Consider the following 25,790-nt stretch of genomic DNA (forward strand, 5'->3'; position numbering starts at 1 on the left):
CTTATGGTTGGGGTCACTACAATGTGAGGAGCTGTATTAAAGGGTCCAGCATTAGGAAGGTTGAGAACCACTGATCTGGTGGGTTCCATAAGCACATGTATTCAGATTTGAAGGACTCTCTTCAAAGAGGCAGTAAACTTGCTTTATAAATAACAGGACACACAAGCAAGCTGGGTTTCTACCTTGAGATTTGTCTCTTTCTGGCAAGCCATACATACTATGCATCCATCACTTCAATCGTTCTGCAGTGCACAGTCATGGGCACTCAGTGTGGGCATCTGTGTGGCTCCTACCACCGCTCGGCCCAGAGCCCTCATCACCCAAACTAAAACCCTTAAATGTGTGAAACAGTAAATCCCTCTTCCCCACAGCCTTGGGAATTGCTATTCTACCTTCTCTATGGTTTTGACTATTCTAAGTCTCTTCTATAAATGTGACCATAGTGTTAAATTAAAAAAAAAAAAGAAACAAGAAAAAAAAAAGGAGAAACACATTCAAAATGGACTCACTGGAGCTGAAGTCCATGTCATTAAACAGAAACTACGCTGTTACAACTTTTGAGGACTCTGTGGGCACACAAGATAGCTCAATGGGTAAAGATGTTTGCATTCCAGCCTTATACCCAACTTCCCAAAGTTGTCTTTTGACCTACACACACACTCATACATCAGTAAACAAATTCCCCAAATAAGCCCATTAGGTGGAATTATCCTAAACACGTACACAAAAACTAACCTGAATTAAGAACCTCCGCTGACCTGCTTTCTGGGCCCCACTTTGCAAAGAATACATACCAATCTCCATTCTGTTTCTGCATTTTCAGCCTTGCTCTGTCCATAAAACCAATATCTCCTGCCTATTTTGCATACATCTCCAGAATCAGAATGCTAGACCACATACTAATTTTATGCTTAGTTACTTGAGAAACGCTGTTCTGTCTTCCAGGGCTACTGATCTGTTTTATACCCCTTCCCATGACAGACAGGAATTTCTCAGTATTCATGCCAATACTTCGTATTTTCTGTTTTCATTTGTGTTTAAATAGTGACCATCCTACAGGATGTGAAAGAGAACATTTAATGACTAGTTCTGTACCAGGATGGGACCAGCAAGAGGTGGGATCCAGTGGGGGTGCTGTAGAGGAGAGTAGATGACTGTCATGCTCAGTCACACAGGTGGCCTGCTGTTCAAGCTTCTGGCCTCAGGGTGAGTAAGGCCTGAGGCCCAGTATATTTCACATACCAAGTTAAACACTGCCTCTTCTGGGAGGAGACACCAACTTTTCTTTCTGAAAAGTCATGTCAATTTGCCAAGACAATTATTATGGCTGCTTCCTGGAGAAGCTATGGTAGACCAGATTAATACACAGGATAATGCCTGGTCCAACACAATTAGAGGAATATTTAAATCATTTCCACCGTGGTATTCTGCTGTCTCTTTAATATCTTTACAAAATGGTCTCTGAATTCCTTGGCACTCCTCATATTGACAAGTGGGGTCTCTATGGCATCACCTCTTATCTGCGATCAGTAGCTAACAGAATTAAGCAGAAGCACACTGGTGCCAGTGTCTGGGCCGAGACCTTACACGGGTAGCCGTTTCCACTTCCTCTCTATTGGGACATTTCTTCTTGGAATCTAGCCACCAAACTGTGAGGTTGCTAAAATTCTATCCCAGGGGAGATAGATATAAGTCCCATATACCCCTCTCCCTAAGGTCCCAAGAACAAACGGAGGTAGATTCCACCACAGTTACTGCAGGGCATCCATACAGGCAAGCCTCCACTGAGGAGCCCAGGTGTTAACAATAGCTTTTGGCCCTCAGCTTTCCTACTCTCCCATCTGACCATACAAGGTCTTGATATACTCTTGTGATAAAGACACCGTCTTCTGTAGGGTCTCCCACTATCATTTCAATTACTTGGGCATCATGGCTTCTCTGCACAAACACTAGAGCCTTCCACAGATTTTCCTTCTACCCCCAGCCCTGGGCTGAGGCTTTGGAGTTTTGCAGTGCCCGCTTGATCCAAGGACTAACTTCCTCTAAAATGAGGAGGACTCACAAGCTAAGCAAAGTTGACAGAGGACAAAGGAGGCACAACCCTGGCTTCCCCCTGGAGATCAACAAGCCCGTTCTCACGGGCTGGCCGGTGTCTTGAGTTTCTTCCGAAGGCCCAGCCCAACTAAGGTCTGTTACTCTACTCCCTCCCCTTCTCTCCCCTTCCTAGACCCCCCCCCCAGCTTTATCTCCGAAAGGAAATAGTTAAAGATTCCTGCCCTTCAGGGCCTGGCGGGGGCAGCAGAATTGCAGCTTGGTGGCTGTTCCCTGGAGGGGAGGAGGGATAGGACGCTCCTGCAGTTCGGTTCCAGAGTGGAGGGGAAAGTCTGGAAGCCTGGGATCCTGGGGAGGACCGACCGCGGGAGGCGTGTTCCTCTGGAGTTTGCTTTTGCTTGGGAGACTCGCGCACACACCCATTCCTCTAGCCTGGCGACTGTGAGAGGGAGTTGAGAAGCCTCTCTGATCCACCGGATCGTCGCCGGAGGTTGCAGGCTGGGCGAGATCTCCCCCAAAAGAGCCCGGGCCCTGCCGGGGAAGTTTCCTCAAGTCGAGGCAGTGCTGCAGCCCCAGCCACCGGCCACCCTGCGCGCCTCCCTCTTTCTCCCACTCCGGCTCTGTCTGGCTCAGGCGCGGACCTGGCGGTGTCTCTGTCCAAAGATCTCCAAGGTCGGTACAAGTCTTTCCTAATGGGAACCAGGACTGAGAGGAGGGACAGGGTGGCAGCCTGGGACAATCGTCTGGGAGGAGGTGGGGTGTTTCACAGTGCCCCGAGAAATGCCACCGCGGTTGGGGATGGCACCTACCTGCCCTGACACCTAATGTGGATCGCCTTCCTGGGAGCCTAGTGCGGGTAGGGTGGGGTGGAGTGGGGGAGTGTGGAGCAGAGCTTTGACCAAAGATCAAAAGCATTTTACATCCTCAGGCAAACTCTGATTTTTAGGAAAAAGAAGTTGGCCCAGGAGCGTCTCTTTCTCCACAGGCCTGCAAGAGCTTTCAGTAGCATCATGCCCAAGGCTTGCTCCAAGGCCCACTGATGAAGTTGACCATGTAGTCTGTTCGCATCGCGCACCCTGGGTGTGTGTAGCCAAGGACACTTACTGTGAAGATCCATGTCTGTGAACCCCTGCTCACACACACCATGACTGCAGCAGCTAGTGTTGGAAATCTGTTGTGGGAGGTCTGGGCTGTTTGCTCCGCGCTGTCCTTTAAAGGGCACTTGTTGCCTTTCACGTGCAGAACACTAGCAGTTTGTAGATAAGCCACATCTGTTTACATGGCCCTAATGGCCTCACCCTGCAGACAAGGGGTGAAGGCATATTAGAGGCAGACAGTGCCACCAAGGAGTGTCAGAGAGCAAAAGCACCGAGAATCTGAACATAAGCTCTTAAACTACCCTTGTAGTTGTTTATGGATACCCACCCCCACCAACCCATCTGTTTTTAAAGTGTTGACCAACTGAGAAATACCTTGGCTACCATGTCATGCAAATTACCTGCCCTAAACAGTGCGGTTTGGGTGCCATGAGAATTTCCAAATTGCTAATGGCAAGTGAACTTTTGTCCTGAGAGTCTCAGATGTTAAATAGGTGAAGTGCTGAGGGTTTATTAAAGCACTCCAAAAATCTTAGACCCACAAAAGGAGAACTGCTGAATCCCTAGACATGTCCTTCCTCCTTGAGTGTAGATTGCTTCTCCAGAGTGGTGGCTGAGGACAACAGATGCCTAGCAAAGCTTGACTTGAACACACCCAAATGAGCTCCAGACCCATCCTGGGAAAAGCATGTAAAGAAGGAGGTTTCTTTCATTTGGTTTTGTGTTTTTTCATTCTGTGACAATATGGTATCCACATGTTTTTGACAGATGTCCCTTAGATGTGGAGAGCTGACAGAGGTGTCAGGAAAAATGAGCTCTCTGGTGGTGTCTTTGTTGGGAGGAAGCAAGGGAGGGAGGAAGGCAGTTAATGGTAGCTGGCTGACACCATGATGGGAAGCCACGTCTTTGACCTTCTCAGTGCCTATAGCTGATAGAGAAAGCAGCAAGCTCCCATGAGCACTAGGGAGAGTCCAGTGTCAGTGAAAACCAAGTGGTTCATGAAGTCACCTCTCGGATGGTCCTAGCAGATCATGAAGCTATTCTGTTTACAGGAAAGACCTCTGCCTCTCATTTAAGGAAACTATTACTGAATACTCCATCCCTGTTGGAAAACTAGAACTTTAGTCACAAAGCAGTCAAGAAGTTAAAGAATTGTGCCTCCCTCGTTATTCAAAGAAGCAGATTTTAACAAGCTCTGCTCTTGGAATTCTGATCTCCATCTGGGAAAGGAAATGATATTTTGTAGGCCTACTAATAATTCAGCCAGATGCTGAGAGGAAATCTGTAAACTACTTATAATTAAGGGTAAGCAGAAGTGACAGAGGTGACAGATAGATGGCAGGTCCCTGGCTTTGCAGCAAGTGAAACCCTACAACCCAGCTATGAGATGAGATGGCTGTCCTGCCACTCTTAGGCTTTGAAGCCAGTCACTTCACCTCAAGACTCAATTTCTCTCATGTGAAGTGTGGACATTGCTTCTGCCACTACTGCTGTGGTAAAGCTCAAGTCAAGAAACAGATGGTATCTGTCAGGTGTGGTGTGTAAAATACTGATGTTGTTTTGGGGAGCAGAAGTACACAGTACTCTGCTGGTATTTACTTCCTATCCGAGTCAACATGTCTTATTTTGTCCACACACTGACTAAGCCTAAACGTAGTGATGACTACTGTCAAAATTCCTAAAAGTGGTCAGTAACAGCCTTGAGCAGACTCCAGAAAAAGAATGTAAGTCTCAAAACTTGGGATTAGCTGTGTGTGCCCTAGATACACACCACTGCCCATAAATGAAGTCACGGTCTTCATTTACAGATGAATAAAAGAAAGGTATAAAACACTGAAGGAGAAGGAGCTATTTGCCTTTGATTGTTAGCCTCTTACTGACCTTCCTTGGCTTTCTAGTGTCTTGGTGTCTTTTCTCTAAGAGATAGAAAAGAAACCTAGATTACTGGGCAGGAGGGACCATACACTCTTTGCAAGTGGCAAAACAAATGGATGCCTATAGTCTTTTGATCATACCTGACCACCCCTCCCAGTCTGCTGCTCTGTCTAAACTCTGGAGACATCTTCAGTATGTTCTTGGCACAAATAAAGCATGAAAATGAGAGACAGGATGACAATAATTAAAGCTCAGGTTTGGAGTCAGATGGAGCTACATCAGAGTTGTGGGTATGCAACCATCTGTGACCTCATGAGCAACTGGGATTTCCTTTTAGCTTCTCTGTCCTCCTGATAGACCTGTGTGTGACTTCATGGAATCATCACATGGGCTAAACAGCAGCAGCACATGACATATTAGGCACAGTGCCTGGAAGATTTGGGTTCTCATTAGCCTGAATTAAGAGAGAAACTGCTATCTCTAAGGAAAACTGAAACATCTTTATTACTATTGTGTTCTAGACACACACAGAGCTATAGCTAGAGCCTGGGGGGGTGAAGGATGGAGGGAGGAGGGGATGGGGGTCATTGCCTGCTGTAATAAATCTTTGGCCTTTTGGTCTGCCATGGGTAGCCTGACACAGTTACACCTAATTACCAAATATGGTTTATATTTTCATTAAATTAGTGAACACTCGTTTCCTATGATCTTTGGGGACAGCTAGATTTTGTAGCAAATAACAATAATAACAATAACAATACTTTTCCTATTTTTTTCTTTCAGGTGAAAGAAAGAAGAGTATAAAAGCGACATAAGACATTTCTTCCAATTTACATTAAGATGGATACTTTTTGCCTCATGGCATCCTTTTGGCTGGCCCTGGTAGGAGGAGTAATCAGTGACAATCCTGAGAGATACAGCACAAACCTAAGCAGCCATGTGGAGGACTTCACCTCTTATCTGGGGACAGAATTCAACTCTCCGAGTACCACTCATCAACCTACCAATTTGGTCCTGCCCAGCAACGGCTCAATGCATAGCTATTGTCCACAGCAGACTAAAATCACATCTGCTTTCAAATACATCACCACTGTGATATCCTGCACAATCTTCATCGTGGGAATGGTGGGGAACGCAACTCTGCTTAGGATCATTTACCAGAACAAGTGTATGAGGAATGGCCCCAATGCGCTCATAGCAAGCCTGGCCCTGGGAGACCTTATCTACGTGGTTATTGATCTCCCCATCAATGTGTTTAAGGTAGGAAATTCCTGTGCACTTTGTTGACCTCTGACCCCTTGCTCTGTTCTGACTGGGAGGCTTAGTTCTGCTATCTTATAGCTCATTGACGTTTTAAGATTTTTATTGTTATATATTAGACTGTTTTCTAACTTAGTTGTTGGTGAAACAGTATTTCAAGGGTGACCCTTAAGATGTTTCTATTGCATGAAGTGGATTCCCAGGCCAATGCTCCATTTGTTGGCTCCACCGACCATCTTGTAGCAATCGATGACTGGAAGTTTCTTTTGAGTTTTTAAGGTGAGATGTACCAAGCTCCCAACAAACGCAAGATTGAATATTTATTTTCAGTTATCTTTCAATGAGATGCTGCTCAGAATACATACCCACAGCAGAGAGAGCTTCAAGTGGAAAGCTTCTATTTTAGTCTGGGTGCCCGGGCAGATGACTGAGGCTAAAGGGCTTGCTGGCTTCCCTCTCTGTCTGGTGACTTGGAGATAACGAAATCTGCCGGTAGGAGGCCAGGATTAAATTACTAACTAAAACCATTTAAAATAGGCCTGGTTACACCTTCCCACATTTAGCTGTAACATGTGTCCATCCCTGAGCTAGGCAACAGTGGTCCAAAGACAATGAAGAAAAGTTGATGCTTCCACGGGGGAGTGATGAGTGTCTAAACATAGCTGGGGCTGACTTGCCTTAGAGACTATTTGAGGAAAATAAACTAAAACCAAAAGAAGCAAAATATTCCGAATTTGCTATAATCATTGTGAGGGAAAATTGCTGAAAAAAATTTAAGTACAGTAAAAGTCAAATGAAATTTGCATACGTGTTCCACATTTTAAGAAGCACCTTCACCTGAAACCTAAGGAAATTGCTTTCCCCAGACTTTCTTTCTCCCCCCCCCCCCTTCCCTTTACCCTCTCCCTCCTCCTCTTCTCTCTTCCCCTTCTCCTGCCCACATCTTCTAGTGTGAAGTCAAGCTCCTCACCTTTCTTCCCCCCATCCTCTTCTCCCTTCTCTCCTCCTCCTCTTATTTCTTTTCCTCCCCCTCTTCCTTTTCCTCCTTTTCTGTCACAGAAATAAATTATTCTAGGTCAGTGACTCTCAAGAGGTTGTGACCCTTTAGGGGTTGCATATCAGATAGTTGCATTACAGTTCACTACAGTAACAAAATTACAATTATGAAGTAGCAACGAAATAATCTTATGGTTGGGGAATCGCCACAACACAAGGAACTGTATTAAAGGATCACACATTAGGAAGGTTGAGAACCACTGTTCTAAGTAATACAGTTCTAAAATATTACTTTAAACTGTTTTTGCCAATTAAATTATGAGTATGGGGCAGCCTGGAACAGCCTGCCGTTTGTAGTAGATGTGTCTAAATCACAGTGAATTTTCATGGAGACACCTCAAGCACCGGTGTTCTAGCACTAAGGTGGATTGTTTTGTTTTGTTTTTGAGACAAGCTTTCTCTGCTTAGCCCGAGCCACCCTGAGCTCCTTATGCAGACTAGGCTGGTCTTGAACTCACAGAGATCCTCCTGTCTCTGCTTAGATTAAAAGCATGTGCCAGCCCACCCAGCTGATAATTTTTGAATATTAACTATCTTTCAAACTCGTACCATGCACTTTATGGAAAGTAGAGAAATTAGACAATGAATAATCAAAAAATTACATACTATTTCTTTCCTCAGAATAAGTATGAATGCATGTGATTTCACTTTGAACATAAAAACAGAATTTTGGAACTAAATTGTTATGCAAAGTTGAAAATGAATAATTAATTTAAAATGTTTAGGATATGCTTCAAATTTACTTTTTTCTCTTAAAATTTTCCACTTATGAGTTGTCATGAGTACTTAATACTTCACTTTCTTGTGATAGCCTTCTTCAGTGATGGGTTTTAAGAGACTGTCATGGGTTTTGGTGTCAGTTGGTTATTGGTGAATATTATTATTAACTCTTGATTGCTTACACATAGACACTGGTTAATGAGTTCATCTTTATTCAGGAGAATGATGAACTCTCTCAAACTAACTCCCTGCTCCTGCTTTGTCTGAAGCATGCTCTATAGATGCAAAGCTGTTTCTTGGCAAACCAATAGATGCAGGGGCTGGGGCCAAAGGAATGGTTATCTTTGAGTTGCTCCTGCCAATCAACACAGTGAATTTCATTTCTACTAGATAGTGAATCATGTTGCTGAGAGAGTTCTGACTATTGTAGAAATCCAAAAACAAATTATGTTGTGTTCCTGTAGCGATAGATTGACACATTGTTGTCCAGCTCCATTGTTCTTCGCTTTGGGGACTCATGATCAATGCACCGTTATAATTTGAAGTGATATAGACAGTTTGGTCATGGTGCTTTCACATCACATGACTGTGGTCATTTAATTCCTGTGTTTTAAATGTAACATGAGTCAGTGGGCCAGTAGTAGTTTTAGAAATTAAACCTTTTAAAAAGATTTGAATATTAAAGTTTTAAATAATTATCTCAGTCCTCTTGCTAGGAAAGAAAGCAGCACTGTCATTAGCTTAAGAGGCCAAGACAGTGAAGTTATCGCCACACTATTCTGTCATCTCTTCTCCCGTCAGAAAAGCACAACCTCTCCTGTTCCTCTGAATTCTACCCAGACTAGTCAGGAGATGTCCTTCCAGGTAGTGTGAGGTCCTAGTCTCCATCACTGCCTCCTGCCAGCACACCCCAAGGCAACTTGGATCCTTCTAGCCACATTTGGTTCACTATGTCAGCACCTGTCCATCTCACTTAATCACTGTATTAGATATCCAAGAAAATAACATGCAGATTTCTCTAAAATGATGGACACGTACTTTTCATCTTCCTCATTACTGGAAGAATTATGTTGAAAGTTGAATGACCTTTTAAGCTCTCTAAATAGATGAGTTTCAGGGCTGGGGATATGGCTCAGTGAACAAAGTATGAGGACTTATGTTCAAATCCCTAGCACCTGAGTGAAGAGTCAGTCATGGCAGCACACCTGTAACCTCAGCTCTGTGAGTTGGAGACTGGTAGATCCTGCCTGCTTGATGGGCTCCTGGTCAAGCCAAAATGGAAGTGAAGTTTGGTAAGAGATCCTATCTCAAAAAAAGGTTAGTTTTCAATTGAAGAAGATAATCTACCAACCTTTGACCTCCACATGTATCTGCATGGGAAAACTCACCTGCACACACACACATACACACACACACACACACACACACACACACACACACACACACCACACATCTCACACACACACCACATATCATACACACACATACACACACACCACACATACACATGCATACAGATACACATGCATACAGATACACATGCATACACACACACCACACTCACACACTCACACACACACACCACATCACACACATACCACATATCATACACACACATACACACACACCACACATACACATGCATACACATACACATGCATACACACACACACACACACACACACACACACACGAGTTTTCTAGTCACTCCTATTATTCTGTTTAGCAGTCACATCAGGGCTTTTTTTTTTTAACTCACCAGCTATTTTTCACTAAATAAACATATTTTTTTAAGTTGTAGGAATCTTTTAAAATACTGTTACTTAAAAATGGCTTGTGTTCTTAGAATTTCAGTTTCACTACACATTGAAAGTAGGGGGTCACACATACATGGGGTAATCAAGGCAAGTTTTCATCCAGGAATCACATGCTTCAAAATCATATACCCCAAAGTCTGTTGCACCTCAGACTCTCTGCACAGATGAGAAAGGGAACATTGATAGCTGGCTTCCAGGAAGGGGAGCACCTGGTGTAAATGCTTCTTTGATCATCATCCCTGTGTGACTTTCAATCCAGCCTTCCCCATGTGATGGATCAGAAACAGTGTCTTTTGCAGAAAGCTGATATACCTGGGATCGCAGTCTTCTCCAGGGCACCAACACCTAATGGGAGCTAATGACTGAAAGGAGACTGTCTAGTTCTCAGGCTGGAGAGATAGCCCGGTGGTTATTGCAGAGGACCTGGGTTTTGTTTCTCAGCACTCACACAGCAGCAGTTCACAAGTGCCTGTATCTCCAGTTCTGGGAACCCAGCAACCCCTTTTGATCTCTGTGGGTTCCTGCATGCACATGGTGCACATAAATTCACACAGGCACACACACATACACATAAAAATAATAAATAAATTTTTTCAAAAGAGACTTTGCTATTCTCAAAAAAAAAAAAAAAAAAAAAAAAAACAAAACACTGCCATGATTGACACTTAAGTACTGTTTTGTTTGATCTCCCTTGGCACAGAAGGATAGATGGGTCAGAAATAGATTAATTACCTTAGCTGAGTCTTAGTCAAATGGGGGATCATAGGTTTTCTGTGAAAAGTTCATCTGTAAAATGGGTCCTCTATTTAAAATTTTATCTAAACACGTGATCTGAAACTGTTCTGCCTCAATCTCTGCCAACAGTGCTGGTTACATATTCAACCTAAGGTGTCTTGTGTCAGAGTGCAAATACATATGATCGGGCAGTATGCAGACTGTACCTTAGGGCTAGCTAAATGAACTGCAGCTGAGTCAAAAGTAGCAATGTCACGAGAAGAATGAGAGGCTACCATAGTCAGTGTTCTGTCTGTTAACATTGTTCTCATTTAGGGAAGGGATTGTACAAGAGTGTCCCATAGAGCAGTTTATGGAAAGCAAGTGTCACATAGCTGAGCTGTTTCCCATCTGTCACTAGCCATGTAGCTTAGTGCCTTTTCATGGTCTCTTGGCATATATATCAGTGAGCTTGACTCCAAATAGTTGCTATCAAGGCATTTAAAGATCATTAATAAAAAACTGGGTAACATCTGGAGTGTATATGTGGCATTAGGAAGAAATAATCAAACAATGAAGAGAAATGGCTCCAGACCTTGCTTGCACGCAAACCCTCACATATGACTGACGAGAAAATCACAGAATGCAACAAAACAGAGTGTGAAGCAGGCAGGACACAGAAAGCAAATGAATGTCACTTGGCTTCAGGTTTTCAAACACTCAAGGGCCTTGCAAGTGGTAGTGCTGAGGGGCAGCTATGACAAACTTGATCAAAGGACAACCCTAATTTTTAGTGGCTCAAAAAGCAGATAATAGCATAATTGCAAAAGAAGACGAGTAAAGAGCATGAGAGAAGAAAAGAGTTTGCCCGCACTTAACAGCCTTTACTGCATATACGAGATGGATTCAGTTTGCCAGGAAAATGTGTTGTCTAATATCCCAACTTCAAACAATATAAAATTTGGCCAAGTATATTAATATGTTCACAAAACATTTGCATGTTAGGATGGCAACACAATGCAAATATCTTCTCTGTGTTTGAGGATCCAAACCAATCCCCAGTTAGCATATTGGTTAGAAACACAGAATGTACTAATTTTTATTCTTTAATGACTTATAAAATTATATCAAGTTAATATATGTCAGGATATGAGTTATGATTTGTAATAAAGTAGAAACCTCAAAAGTGGGGTTTGTGGGTGGGCAAAAGCTTGGCAGCATGTAGCTTCAGGATAATAATTTACCCAGATGTTCACACAGATGTTCCCATAAGCCACTGCGCCTTGCCTTTTAAGCAGAAACAAGAATGAGGGAAAACATATGTATGAGAGACACAGGGTAAAATGAATGAGACTTATGGCCATGAGGAGAGGCAACAAGTCAGCTTAGAGACACAGGACCTCCATAGCAAAAAGCTCACGCCGGTGCTCTTTAGATAGTACGGCAGGTGAATAGTGCCTCATTTAGCACATAGCAAGAAGTAGATCCCTGAGGTAGGGTGTGCTAACTGTGATTACTGATTGTGTCCTGCTCTAAGCAACCACCCCTTACTGGGAGCAGCAACCGAAAGTAAGCAAATGCATTTTCTATATAAAACCACCAGGAGCATTTTGCAATGGGAAGCCAAGGCTCCCAGGGCCTCTCTCGGGCAGAGGATCTGAGCAGGGTGGTAACAAAGGGCTTTTACTTAAGGCCAATTACTCCCCATATTCACCCAGACTCTGGCATCTTGTACTAGTGGGGGGGCAGTAGTACAACTGTCATTTTATGACGCAGCCAATCACCAAGACAGTTTGGGTCTTAGAAATAAGTTGTCATGACTTATACATCAACCACCTCAAACATACATGTTCAGTATTGCTTGTTCTGATCTGACATAAGCCTTGACTGTTGAAATTAACTTCTAATAAATTTTTTTCTTTCTTTTTAAAAAAATATTTGTTTTTGTTTTATGTGCACTGGTGCTTTGCCTGCATGTATGCCTGTGTGAGGGTGTCTTATCACTTGGAGCTGGATCATGGACAGTTGTGAGCTGGCATGTGGGTGCAGGGAACTGAACTCTGTTCCTCTAGAAGGGCAGCTGGTGCTTGTACCTGCTGAGCCATCTCTGATCCCTGTAATCAATTTTTATGAGACCTTCAGATAATGATGGTGATGATTTAACAAAAGAATTCTTCATTTATAGAGTAGATATCTGTTGTCTATCCATCATATTTTCCAAGTTAAATTACCTATCAAATTCCATGTGTGGGGATCATGTTGTTTCCCCTCATTGCATTCTTCAACAGAGAGAAGCAGACCTTTTCACTCATGCCAGTAGTGGTGTTATAATCATGAAATTAACTGCAGAAGCTTCCCTCAAATTTTAATAGAGAAATCCACTTCCTTTTGTCAAGACCTCTGTCCCTTGCGGATGCTTTGTTTCCCAGCGCTTATGTTTCCTCTCCAGCACCTGTCTCTCTAGGCTTCTATCTACTCCTGACCTAACCAAGATCTCAAGATGGTCCATCCGCTTCAGATGATTTTCCCTCATGCCTCTTCTGGGCTTATTACACTTTGTGTTTCAGAACCCAGCCTCAGCATCTCTCTGTCTGGCAGCCATTCCTTACCCAGCCTAGGTTTACTGCCTCCTAATGTGCTCCCACAGCATCCCCCATTAATCCCATGAGACATCTAACACATGCTCCATTGTATTTGCAAGTGTATTTGTTTGCCTGCAAGTTCCTTGAGGCAAGTTGCCATCATTCCCATGTATCACTTCATCTCGTATGCCCAGCTTAAAATACTTGATGAATGAGGTTTAAAACAAAATCACTGTAGTTGACTCTTTTAGGCTGCTTTTCTTCCAGACCTAAAAGCAGACTTACTTGATTATTGAATTTATTGACTTTCTACTCCCCCACCCCTACAAATCAGAATGTCTTGGGGCTCATAAAGCTAAGAAAAAATTGTGAGAAACAGAACACCACACTGTGACAGAAGAGACCCTCATCCCTTTATTTCTAGAGGCCAAAAATTCTTTTCCTATGGTTCAGAAATTATGCTATATAATTTCTTCTCTCTTTGGGAATATATAGCCAGTCAAAAAGTCTTTCCAAAGTTACTATGCAATACTCATTTACACTTATTTATGATGTGATTTAGATAGATATGTTTAAACCAAGTGATTTAGAATGTCAAAATGAGCATTCATTTAACAAAACATTTCATTTGCTTTTTAGAGAATAGGAAATGAGTTACATTTCTGGCATTGTGAAGACTTGCTCATTGCAAAAATCCATCTAAATGGCTTCTTTAAGAATAAATGTACACATGAAATGACAGAGTGATAATTTATTAGCCAGTTTCTGTTTGTTATGAGGAAGTTGCTGTCTGGACAGACTTCAGAACTCTGTCCAGGTCTACCTCCCTCCCTTTCTGACTGCTCATTTCCTGTGTCTGGGAACCTCACTGCTTTCTCTCATAGTCATGTTATGTAATTACTCTCATGTGGGTCTGTTCTGCTAACCCTTGGCATTTGCCTTACAGCACGGTTTTCTCCACATCAGCGATGGCGGAATGGAAGCTGTTCCTCTGGCCTGGGGGGGGGAGGGGTGAGATGGTTTCCATTATTGTTGGGACATGCTGAGAGGTAAATGGAGTCATGGCTGATAGGATTCCTCCATCAAAGAGTTCACCTCGTTTCCATACTGAACATAAAATGCACATATGGAACCAGTTTAGTTTAGACAATGATTTTCACATAATGTACATGTGCAAGCATGCGTGCATATATGTATGTGTTGCCTTGATTCCAATATTCTGACTGGTAAAGCAGATGTCTTGGCTTTTTGATTCTGATGTAGTTTTGTGGTATAAGTTTATGAGTTGCAGAAAGTGATCCAGTTAGTGTGGACTGTGCAAAGTAAGGTGAATGGGAGAGAACTGAATGTACGGCCTCTGGAGCTGAACTTAGACTAGAACAGTAAAGTGGACTGTTTTAGGAAGTCTCATCAGAATAGAGCAAACACCCTGCTGGAATTCTAAGGCTGCCTTCTGGACCCACCATGCTCTCTTGGGAGTGATGACGATGACTTCCTGCATCTACAGTTTTGTTTTTAACTGTGGCCAGTTTTTCCAGAGAAACTGTTCTGCACTGAGAAGTTAACTGATGAAACTAAGTGCAATAATAAAACTGACTGTGTCTTTCAGTGTGAATTGTTGATAGCCTTGTATCTCAATTTCAACATCAACATTTTTCTTTTAAATCTGGAGTGTTTAGACTCTCCCCTACTGTATCCTTTGTCTTCAGGATACTGGATCAGATGAGCCCTCAGAAACTCTTACTATTGATTGCACACACATTAGTGCAAATTCAGACTCTAAATTCCTCTTTCACTAGTGTTCTAGTTTTTTAAACAACTTGCCTAAGAGTAATGGGAGCAAACCTCAAACTTTGCATGGCTCTTGCTCAAACTTGGGACTTGGGGCTGGGGGAGATGGCCCCATAGTTGAGAATAATGCTGTTCTTGCACAGAACCTAGGTTTGAGTCCCAGAACCCCCATGGCAGTTCACAACCATCTGTAATTCCAGTTCTAGGGAACTCACACCTTTTTATGCCCTCCTTGGGCACTAGTTAATACCTGTTGCACAGATATGCAGTAAAATACTATACACATAAAATAAAGTGAGTAGAGAAGGAACAATTTAAACAAAGAAGAACTACAATAATTTAAGTTTGTATTCACAGGCCAAAGAAATGGCAAAAAAAAAAAAAAAATAACCATTTGATTATTGAGTTTCATTAAGACTTCATTTCCTAAATTTTCACTTACTAGACAATAAAGACATTGGGGGAAATAAAACACACAGACAGCCTCACCCTCCCTCGTAGAGCTTAGATATGAAAGAAGCACAGATGCAAGGATGGTAAATAAGTAAACACAAATGTAGGATAAATACTGAGAATAATAAAATAGGAAAAGAAGAAAGAAAATACATTAACTGTAAACTGGGTAGAAGAAGGGGACTCAAATATGTTACAATTAAATAAAATTGTATATGGGGAGCTGAGGGTGTAATCTAGTGAAGTGCTTGCCTGTCATACTCAAAGGTCTGGATTTGTCTACTAAAGCATTAATCTGATTAACCTTAATCAATAAAAACCAGGAGTCAGATATTGGGATAAAAAAACCAGGAGCAGCCACCAGTTGCTTCCTACCTGTCTCCCTTCCTCCATTAAAAAAGGCTGAAATCCTGTCTCCACACGACCTTATCACTTCCTGTCTCCACCTCCTGAGTGCTGGGATTAAAGGCATGAGCCACCACTGCCCAGCTTCTATGGTTAAGGAGGGCCTATCTCTGCTCTCTGATCTCCAGGCAAGCTTTATTTGTCAGAACACAAACAAAGTATCACACAACATTTCCCCCTTTTTGTCTAAAAAAAAAGCAAAGGTGTTAACTAACATAGAAAAACTATATGCAATAAACACAATAACTATATACAATTATATATAGGCAAAAATTACATCAACAATGTCCAGTCCATTTGCATTTGAAAAATTGAGAGAAAATATTCCATTATTTATTCTATCTTGGTGAGTTCAAAGTGTTGTGCTAATTCATTTTCTATCCTAACTTGTATTACCTATCCAAAACTATCCTTTTATGTCTCTCAACCTTACACACTTCACACCTCTTTTGTGAGTTTCTTTTCTGATTGTATTTACAAGATAAAGAAGCATTTCCTCATGTGTGGTACAATGTGTCATGACAAGATCCCATTACCTGCATCCATCACCATTTTCTGTGTTAGCAACATTTAGAATCTTCCCTCCCAGCACCATTTCTCTCTGCTATGAAGCCTACAGTTAAATGTTCTCAGGCATCTTTACCACAGAACATTACAGGTTACTCAACCCCAGCTGCTCTGTATCCGTTAGTCATCTCTTGATCTCATCCCTCCCTCCCCATTTCCTGGTAACCTCTATTCTTCTCTTTACTCATCTGGGATCATTTTCCAACTTCTAACGTGATGAAATGTTCTCCTTACCTTATCATAGCTTATTTTTCTAAACATAACACCTTTAGTCCATCCGTATCACCATGGACAATGGGCGAATTCCCATTCTTGTGGGACTTAAACATAAAAGTATACCTGCTATAAAATAGTTCTGCTGGATCAATAGAGAATTTTATTATTTGTGCCTAACTTAAAATAAGTCTTGAACATGTTCACACTGTCTAAAATCATTGCCTGGATGCATGCCTATTTGCTAAATATGGAATGTTATGCCTCTGTATCATGTGTGTTTTATGTCAGATAAAGGAATTTTGCAGAATGTATGTACAAAGAGTTCTTTTCTCTTTTGCAGAATGCATGTACAAAAAGAAAGAGTTCTGTTCTCATAGTTAAATGTAAAGAGTTTAGTGGAATTCCTCTTTGGGGGGGGTCTTTCCCTGACTATTTCTAGAGATTTTGTTTGTGGAAGAGAGCCCCATAAAAATTATGGTAGTGTCCCTTTACGGAAGACCATAATTTAAGTTATATATCCTGTAACAGAATACTTACTGAAAAGTGTGCTCTTGTGATGGCTCTTTGACTCCACAAAATGAGCAAACATGTCACTATAACAAGACAGAATACTTTTAGCTCACACACTCCGCCTCACCCTCATAACCCTAAAGGAATCCCTGTCCTGTCCAACAGCATGTGTGGGTCTACCTCTGTGATTCCTTTCTATGGATTCAACTTGTGCAATCTACTATGTTGGGTCTGGCTTCTTTGCCTTGTGCAATCTACTATGTTGTGTCTGGCTTCTTTGTCTTGTGCAATCTACTATGTTGTGTCTGGCTTCTTTGTCTTGCCATCACGCCTCTGACAGTCATGCACATGGTGGTGTTGGGTTATAGCTCATTTGTTCTCACTGTGAACATGGACTTAATTCAATTGTTATGAGATGTGCTCATATAGACATTCTCACGTGCATTCTTGTGCACACGTGTATGCACTTCTGTTGCATAGATAGGTATATACTAAATAGACACTTTAACATAGTTATTTATACTAATTCATTTATATTTTAGTTAACAAGTTTGAAGAACTATATCAGAACATGATACAGAATTATGACAAAGTAGTATTTCCTAGAAAGAATTTTTTTCTGATTCAAAAACATTAGATACCCATGTAGCCTATTGTAAACTTGTCCATTACACTTCTTCACCTTTCAAGGAAACCTGTTATTCCTCCCCATATAGAAACTACCTGAGTCAACTCACACACTAAGAATCTGAGAACACAGAGAGAAACTGAGGACAGTTGTAACTTCAAGTTACACATATTTTTTTTTGATGATATGGACAAGTATTAAAGTTAGTCTGAATCCCAGGAAAGTTTTAAAATCTGTTTGTTTGTGACAGAGCCTCACTATGTAGTTCTGTCTAATCTGGAACACACTGTGTAGATCAGGCTAGCCTCTAACTCACCAAGATACAACTGCCTCTCCCAAGTATTGGGACTAAAGGCCATCTGGCTTGTTGAACTGTTTGAAACCATAGAACACAGAAAAAAATACTATTTTTAATAAATACATCTCTTTGAAAACATCTCTCTTTCTCCCAGCTGAAATTCCAAGTTAAATTAATCTCGAGAGATACAGAAAGAAATACAGAACATTTGGCTTCATTTTTCACACTGCTGTTTTAACACAGTATTCTTTGTAAGCCATAAGGTGCACACACTGGGAAGCACTGATGGAGGGTGCTGGGTTCACTTTAAACACTTCTAGCAGTCAGAACTGGGTTGGTGAGGACAATTTCTCCGAGGTTACTTTTGTGAAATGGCATGCCTCAGGTCTGTCTGTTTCTACACAGTCTGGTCAGTACACCACACTAACACCAGAAGAGTATAGCCAGGAGGACTAATAGTAAAAATTCCAAATTCTAAAATATAAACATAAATCTGAAAGAAAAATTCCCCCTTAGCCAGCAGTAAAGCATACCTCACAACATCCCTCAAACCAAATTTGTTAATGCTGTTCACTGTGTTCATCACATTGTTTCCAAGTAGTAAGAAGAGCAGCACACCAGGCAGGCAGATTTTAGGTGGCGTTTACGTTTTCAGGAAGGGGAGGAGGGGAGCCTGGCCCTCTCTCCAGGAGGTTTGTGCTAAACAGTAACTAATTAGTCTTGAAAGATGAAAATGATACAAAATTAAAAGTTCAATATGAACATTTCTGTACTTCATATTTGTTTGGATGGGCCAGTTAAGTTACACAGCCATGAGTAAAAGAAGTGAATTTTCTTCCACTAATACTGAAGAGGTCAGGGATGACTTCTCTTCCAGCTGGAGGGAAGGCGTGTGGAGGTGGGACATGCCTGCTGTGCTCCAATGTGTTTCACACTGTGTGCACGCGCATACATGGAATCTCATGACACAATGTCCTCCGTATGCATAGACCTTCGCAGACTGTTAGAGAGAAGGAAGGGAAACTGAGGGGGTGGAGAGAGGAAAGCAGAGTCAGATGATGGAAGACTCCTAAGGCTCATCTCTTAGATGCCAGCCCTCAAAAGACACCCTGTGTGGATGTGAGGACCGTTAGATGCAGGGAGTGAGTTACACCTATGGTTCAGCTATGCAAGGAACACGGCTATTTATAACTTCACAGAGGGGGTCATTGCAATCAGCCATTGTCTTTAGCTACTTCTCTTTTGTTGTGATAAGACACCATGACAATGGCAAAATATAAAAGAAACAGTTTATTTGGGGCTTACAGTTTAGAAAGTGAGTCATGGTAGCAGGCAGACATAGCATTGGAGCAATAGCTGGTCCTCCAACATGGCCACACCTCCTAATCCTTCCCAAAGAGTTCTACCAACTGGGCACCAGATATTCAAACATCTCAATCATTCCACCACAGCTCTACTTGTAAGTGGAGCTGCACAGGCAGCCTCCAGTGGCTGCACCATCCACCATTCCCTGTTTGCAGGGCATTGGTGCACTGTCCGAAGTGTTATAATCTAGTTTCCTGTGGAATCTCAGGAGACATAGCAGATTCTAGAGCTGATGTTATCTGTTAAAAAAAAAATTCCTTTCTTAGCCACAATTGCTGGGTAAGTGATGAATGACCAAGACAGTTTTGTCCCTGGATTGTTTTTCGTGGTTGGTGATTCTTGGTCCAAGCCCACATTTTGTTCAGACTACCCCTTCTCCATGAAGTCATGCCTTTCAAGGACAGTTTCTCCTTTGGTACCAGATGCACTCTCATGTATATATGTCCCTACATTCAATAAAACATTTCAGAGGAAGTTCTAATTTTCCTTTCCTTTTCTTTTTTAAATCAGAAATGCATTCACATGGACACACACACACACACACACACACACACACACTGGGCACCAGATATTCAAACATCTCAATCATTCCACCACAGCTCTACTTGTAAGTGGAGCTGCACAGGCAGCCTCCAGCTGCATGGGGGTGGGGGGGGGGGAGAGAGAAAGAGTTTTCCTGCTGGACCAGCCCTCCCATTTCTGTTTCTTTTATGTGTGTGTGTGTGCGTGTGTGTCTGTGTGTGTGTGTGTGTGGGTGGGTGGGTGGGTGGGTGTGTCTGTGTGTGTGTGTGTGTGTGTGTGTGTGTGTGTGTGTTGGCAGGCTCCTTCTCTGGAGCTAGACAAGCCTTGACTTGAACTCGTGGTAATCGTCTTCCCTTAGCTTCCCAAACTCTGGGATTATAAGTATGAGCTATCATGCCTGGCTCTCCTGTTTAGTTAGTTAGCTGTTAGCTAGATTTAATTAGTAAACAAAGTAACAGGCTTCTTTACAGCAGTCCTCCAAATTCCTCTCCTCCACCCCCTCTATACCTCACTCCTGCTTGTCTTCACTCCATATTCCAGTTTCTAAATCAATATTCTGCACCTTGGTCTTTTCATTTGTCATTATATCCCAGAGGTCTTCGAGAATATATAAAATGATACTACTTCATTCTTTTTTACAGTTTTATACTCTCCCAGTGTGAGAGAACATCATAGCTTATACAATCATCTGTCCCAATCTTTTGTTCTAATAGACAATACTATGATTATGGATGTATGCATACATTCTCCTAATAAGCAAGGGTATGCTGAATGCATGAGAAAATTCCTCACATGCGATTCCTAGAGCCAAGGGTCACTATGCACATTGCTTTGGCAACTATAGTCAAATTTCCTCCATAATAGTTACACCTTCTTGCACCCCCCACTAGCAATGTAAAGTGTTTCCTAAACGTGTTTCTTAATTGAAATTTTCTTTCTTTTGTATTGTCTTTTTTCAGTGCCAAGGCAAATGTTGAGAGTATAGGCCCCTGAATAAAGCACTTGCCACACAAGTGTGAGGTCCTAAGTTTGACTTCACGAGCCCACAAAGAAGAAGCCAGATACAGTGGCATGCATCTAAGACCAGTGCTCCCAGGATGGGTCAGGAGGTGGAGACAGGAAGGTTTCCGGGAACTGTGGGCCAAGTAGACTGGCATGCGCAGCACAAAAACAACAAAGAAACCTTGTCTCAAACAGGCTGTAAGCAAAGGCTTGTTCTCAAATCCGAATTCCACATGTGAACTGTACCGTTCTCTCTTCCTCCCTCCCTTCCTCCCTCCCCCTCCATCTGCCCTCTCTCTCTCAATCTCTCTTGCTCCTTCCACTAGTGCTGCTTGTAAAAATAATTAAATAAATTGGAATAATTTTGGAAAATGTATTGGGTCTCAGAACAAAATGTTCAACAAATCAATTACCTATGCTTAAAAATAAAGAAGACACCATTTTTTTTTAAATAGAGTATAACGCTAGACATTCTCCTGCTTTGGGGCAAGCAATAATGAACATTCTGAGTCAGTGAATTCTACGTTCTCATTATTACAGAATTCATTCACTTGAAAATTGTCAAGTCCATTCATACTAGATTATTGTTAATTGTTAGAAAAAAGAATCTATGGCAAAATTTTCCTCTACTCTACATCACAAAAATGTTCAAAATGAAACCACATTACTTCTGCCTTCTGGAAGAGATTTCTAATTTCAGATTGAAAATAAAGTGTGGCTGCTTTTGGAGATAATGGATTATGCTTTTTCCCAGAATCGAATTGTTAATTGTAACAACTCACTTCTGTTTAGTTTTCCTCTTACATTTTTGGACAAAGATTAATGAAAATCCCAGAAGCCAATTTGAAAACCTGGTGCAAACCCTGCCAGCCAGGCTACGGCTCAAGCGTAGCTGGAGCCTGAGATAGCAGACTCGAGTGTCATTTAGATGTGACGCTTTAAGGCTGATGTCACGTGGTGGCCATGAGCACGTTGAGTACCGTAACTAGCTTCACTGAGTCGCATTGGACTGAGCTAAGTGACAAGAACCCGTGTGCTGAGCCCTCACACCATGTGTGGGCTGAGGCCCAGTGCAAGCACAGATTCTAGGAAACAAGAATGGAAGGAGAAAGCTTCCATTCCCATGCAGAGCTCCTCTCCCAAAGGCTCAGTGGCCTCCTAAGCTGTCCTGTGTCTCCTGCTACACTGTCCACTTCAGATGTCATGTCAAAAGTTAATGGAGCCTAGAGGCTATAACTGTAACAAAAAAGTGATGGCCTTAAAATCCTGGTTAAGGTTATAGGTTTGTTTTTTACTATAACAACAAACAAAATAAAACATCACCAAGGTTTCTATGTGATCTGGAATAAGTTATGTGCCATTTCTATCCCTTTAGAAGCATTCTGGGAGCCAGCAACATGACTCAGTGGGTAAAGTCACTTGCCACCAAGCCCAATGGCCTGAGTCTGATGACAGGGACCTACACATACACACCACACACTCATACTCACCACATACACACATACACAACACACACACACATTACACACACACATACACACCATAAGCATACACACATCACACACATACACACCACACACATATGCACACCATACACACTACACACAAACACACACACCATACACATATACCATAAACATACGCACACCATACACACATGTACATACCATAAACCTACACAAAACACACACACACAACACACATACACCATAAGCATACACATACACACACACACACACACACACCACATTCACCCCACATCCATATACACACACCAATAAAAAATGTAAAAAAAAAATAAGTATATTGATCTGGATTCATTTTCTCTAACTTTTTGGTCTCAGGTCATTTTTGAATTCTTAAAAGTTGTTGAAGGGGGGCTGGAGAGATGGCTCAACAGTTAGAAGTGCTTGTTGCTCTTCTGGAGGACCCGAGTTCAGATCCCAACACTCACCTCTGGAAGCTGCTGTCTATAACTCCAACCTCAGGGAATCTCTCACACCTTCTCCTGGCCTCCTCCACCACCTGCATGTGTGTGTTCACTCACACACAGACACACATAAATGAAAATAAAACAAACTCCTTTAGAGCACTATTGTGAGGCCTCTACAACTAGTTTCTTTATGACTATTGATATGTAACATATTACAAGTTAAAACCTGGATTTCTATAGATGATATACACTTAATTCATAAGAAAGTAAGGTAAACCCTTTAAATATGAGTCTAATCTTTATAGAGAAAGGGGTGTTTTTAAATAAAAAAAAATTAATGAGAAGAATGGCACTAATTTGAATTTGAATAAACCTCTTCAATATCTAGCTTAGTAAAATATTTGAATGTGAATAAACCTCTCTAATGTCTGACTTAATAAAATGCAGCTGAATTCTCCTAGTAGCTCCTGGTTTGGATCCGTTGAATTATGTTGTTTTGGTTTAAATACATTCATGATCACATCTGGCCTCTCCTATATAAGTAGTTGGGGAAGAAGAGCACATTAATGGCTTCTTCATATAATCATGGATATTCTTTCATATAATAGCCAAACCTCTGCCACAGGCAGCTTTTGAAAGATTGACTTGGATACGGCCTGAGAAACTACTAATAAACTTTCCATACACTTGCATCGCACTCACGTGTGTTTGCAAGCATCTTTCGAAGCACATGTCTTTTTTCACATCTGTCAGTAGACAGCTACTGGGTTGCTTTTTTTTCTTTTAATTTATTTAATTCCAAATGTTGGCCTATATATGGTGTGGTACCAAAAATGCGTCCTCCAGCTTTGTCGCCAGGGATTAGATAGATTCACCCTCTAAATGGAGCTTTAAGACTGAAATCAATCAGACTGCACTGTCCTGACCAGTGTAATCTCGTATTATTTCCCAATGATACAGATTACATGAGTCAAACTCACTTTAAAAACTTGAAATGTAACAGACCCTTGCTTAGAAGCTTAAAATTAATTAATTAAAATTGCCTGTGAAGTCACTATAATATTTACATTGTGGTGTTTATAGCCCACTGAGTTAATTTACCATACGGTTTAGATTTTCCTTTGAAAGTCATAAAATAGGCTTTACGTATTTAAAACATACTGTCTTGTGGCTTCATCTTTGGATTTCCCAAGTTCTGACAACCTTGACTCTTGTACAGTGGAAAGATAGAGAAATAAAAGACTAAGGCAATCAGTGGGAAAATAAAAGAATTGAGGCAACAGAATTAATCATTTAGGACAGGGAGAGGGTAGTAGTCAAGCTAAGAGTAAATAAAGCATCAATTTCAAAGAAACAAATTTCAACTGGATGTGAAAATAATATATAATTAAGAGCTCACTGAGAATCTGGGGGTGGGTGAATTCTGGTCCAGGAGACCAGAACCAAGACTCAAATATTTCAGCTGGGGCTGGAACAGGAAGCCAGGTTTCCACTGTTATCCCAGTACAATGCATCCTCCCTCCCTCTGTGTTAAAGGGGCCTGTGTGACTCTGATACTCTCTGCACTGCACGTGGCATTTACCAGGCTTCTGAAGCCGGGGGGCAGGGGGGGGTGTTAAGATACATGTCATATTCACAGGCAGTCACTTAGTAACGAAGTTCTCCTGAGTTTGTAGGTTCTAATTTGTGCCTCTGCTGTTAGAACTGTGCAATTTCATTCTCTAATGAATTCCTGTTAATAGACACCCCGGAGCACCCCCCATCTTCCTCCCTATAGTCTCAGCCACAGGACACCCATGGCACCATTTTCTTTATGCTGCATACCCTGTCTGTCTTGTCTTCACAGGGTCATTGTTTCCACTACACACAGATAATTGTGAACACATGACATACTCTACCATGGGGAGCTAGCTCAAGCTCTGAAGAATTTGCATATTAAACCCAGTGCATCAGCTGCATGTTTTCAAATACATGGTTCCCTTTTTCCTGATCATTGCCGCCATTGTCACGGTAACTGCTAGGAGACTACTAACAGGTCCACACCGGGGCCTCAGCTCCTTCGTCTGGTTATGTTTCGCTTTTTGCTTTTTTATCAGTGTCCTATCATAGAGATTTACGATTACAATAAAGTCTAGAATTTTCCGTTAGGTTTGGGGCCTTGCTGCATGTCTTTCTCTGAGCACTCATTGTCTGAAAATAGCTCTGCTTGCCTTTTATTATGACAAATCACGGGCCTCCAATCATAGCTTGAAATCCTTTCTCCATTCAGGCAGTCAGGTGACATGAACCTGTGCTCCAAAGTAACCTGCTAAGCCCTGGCCCATGAATTTGCTGCTGCACAGAACAACTTCAGTAGTGAGAACATCTCAGTTTTCTGCTTTAAAATTATACTCTTTGCACCAAGTGATCCTTTGGTTTATGTTTTCAAACTGGGAAGTCTTGGGTCCTTTGTTTCTGAATCAGTTACTCAAGGAGATACTGTGGTTCCCACCCATCAGGTGCCTGAGGCTACAATGAAAAGATTCATGTCTTTCCTCTGGGGAAAGACAACCTCTGGCTCTAGAACTCTGTTTTGTTTTTTCATTCAGTTGCTTTTGTTTTGTTTTTGAAACACTTTGTAGCCCTGGCTGTCCTGAAGCTTACTCTGTAGACCATGCTGGCCTCAAACTCACAGAGATCCACCTGCCTCTGCCTCCCCGGTTCTGGAACTAAAAGCATGTGCCACCACATCCAACATTGGATTTGTCTTTAAAAATCATTTTATGGGCAAGAAAGATGGCTCAGCCATTAAAGACTAGGTTCACAACCAAAAAAAAAAAAAAAATCATTTCTTTCTGTTTTGTTCTCGTCTCTCTTTCCCCTGGTTAATAGTAACATCTATATGTTTTAGATTCTAGAACTTGAAGGCTTCAGTCAAAGAAATAAAC

General features: G+C 41.8%; 1 protein-coding gene across 1 annotated transcript in view; it reads left to right on the forward strand.

Moving 5' to 3' along the window:
• Window positions 1-5,814: 5,814 nt before the first annotated feature.
• LOC127215290 (endothelin-1 receptor-like) overlaps window positions 5,815-25,790 on the forward strand; it is a gene marked incomplete at its 3' end in the record, with an annotated part of 46,781 nt that continues 26,805 nt past the window's right edge. The window contains 1 exon segment of the mRNA XM_051175663.1: window positions 5,815-6,284. Coding sequence (XP_051031620.1) covers window positions 5,865-6,284 — 420 coding nt within the window.

The sequence above is a fragment of the Phodopus roborovskii genome, unplaced genomic scaffold (genome assembly GCF_943737965.1).
Source record: "Phodopus roborovskii unplaced genomic scaffold, PHOROB, whole genome shotgun sequence".
Taxonomy (NCBI): Eukaryota; Metazoa; Chordata; class Mammalia; order Rodentia; family Cricetidae; genus Phodopus; species Phodopus roborovskii.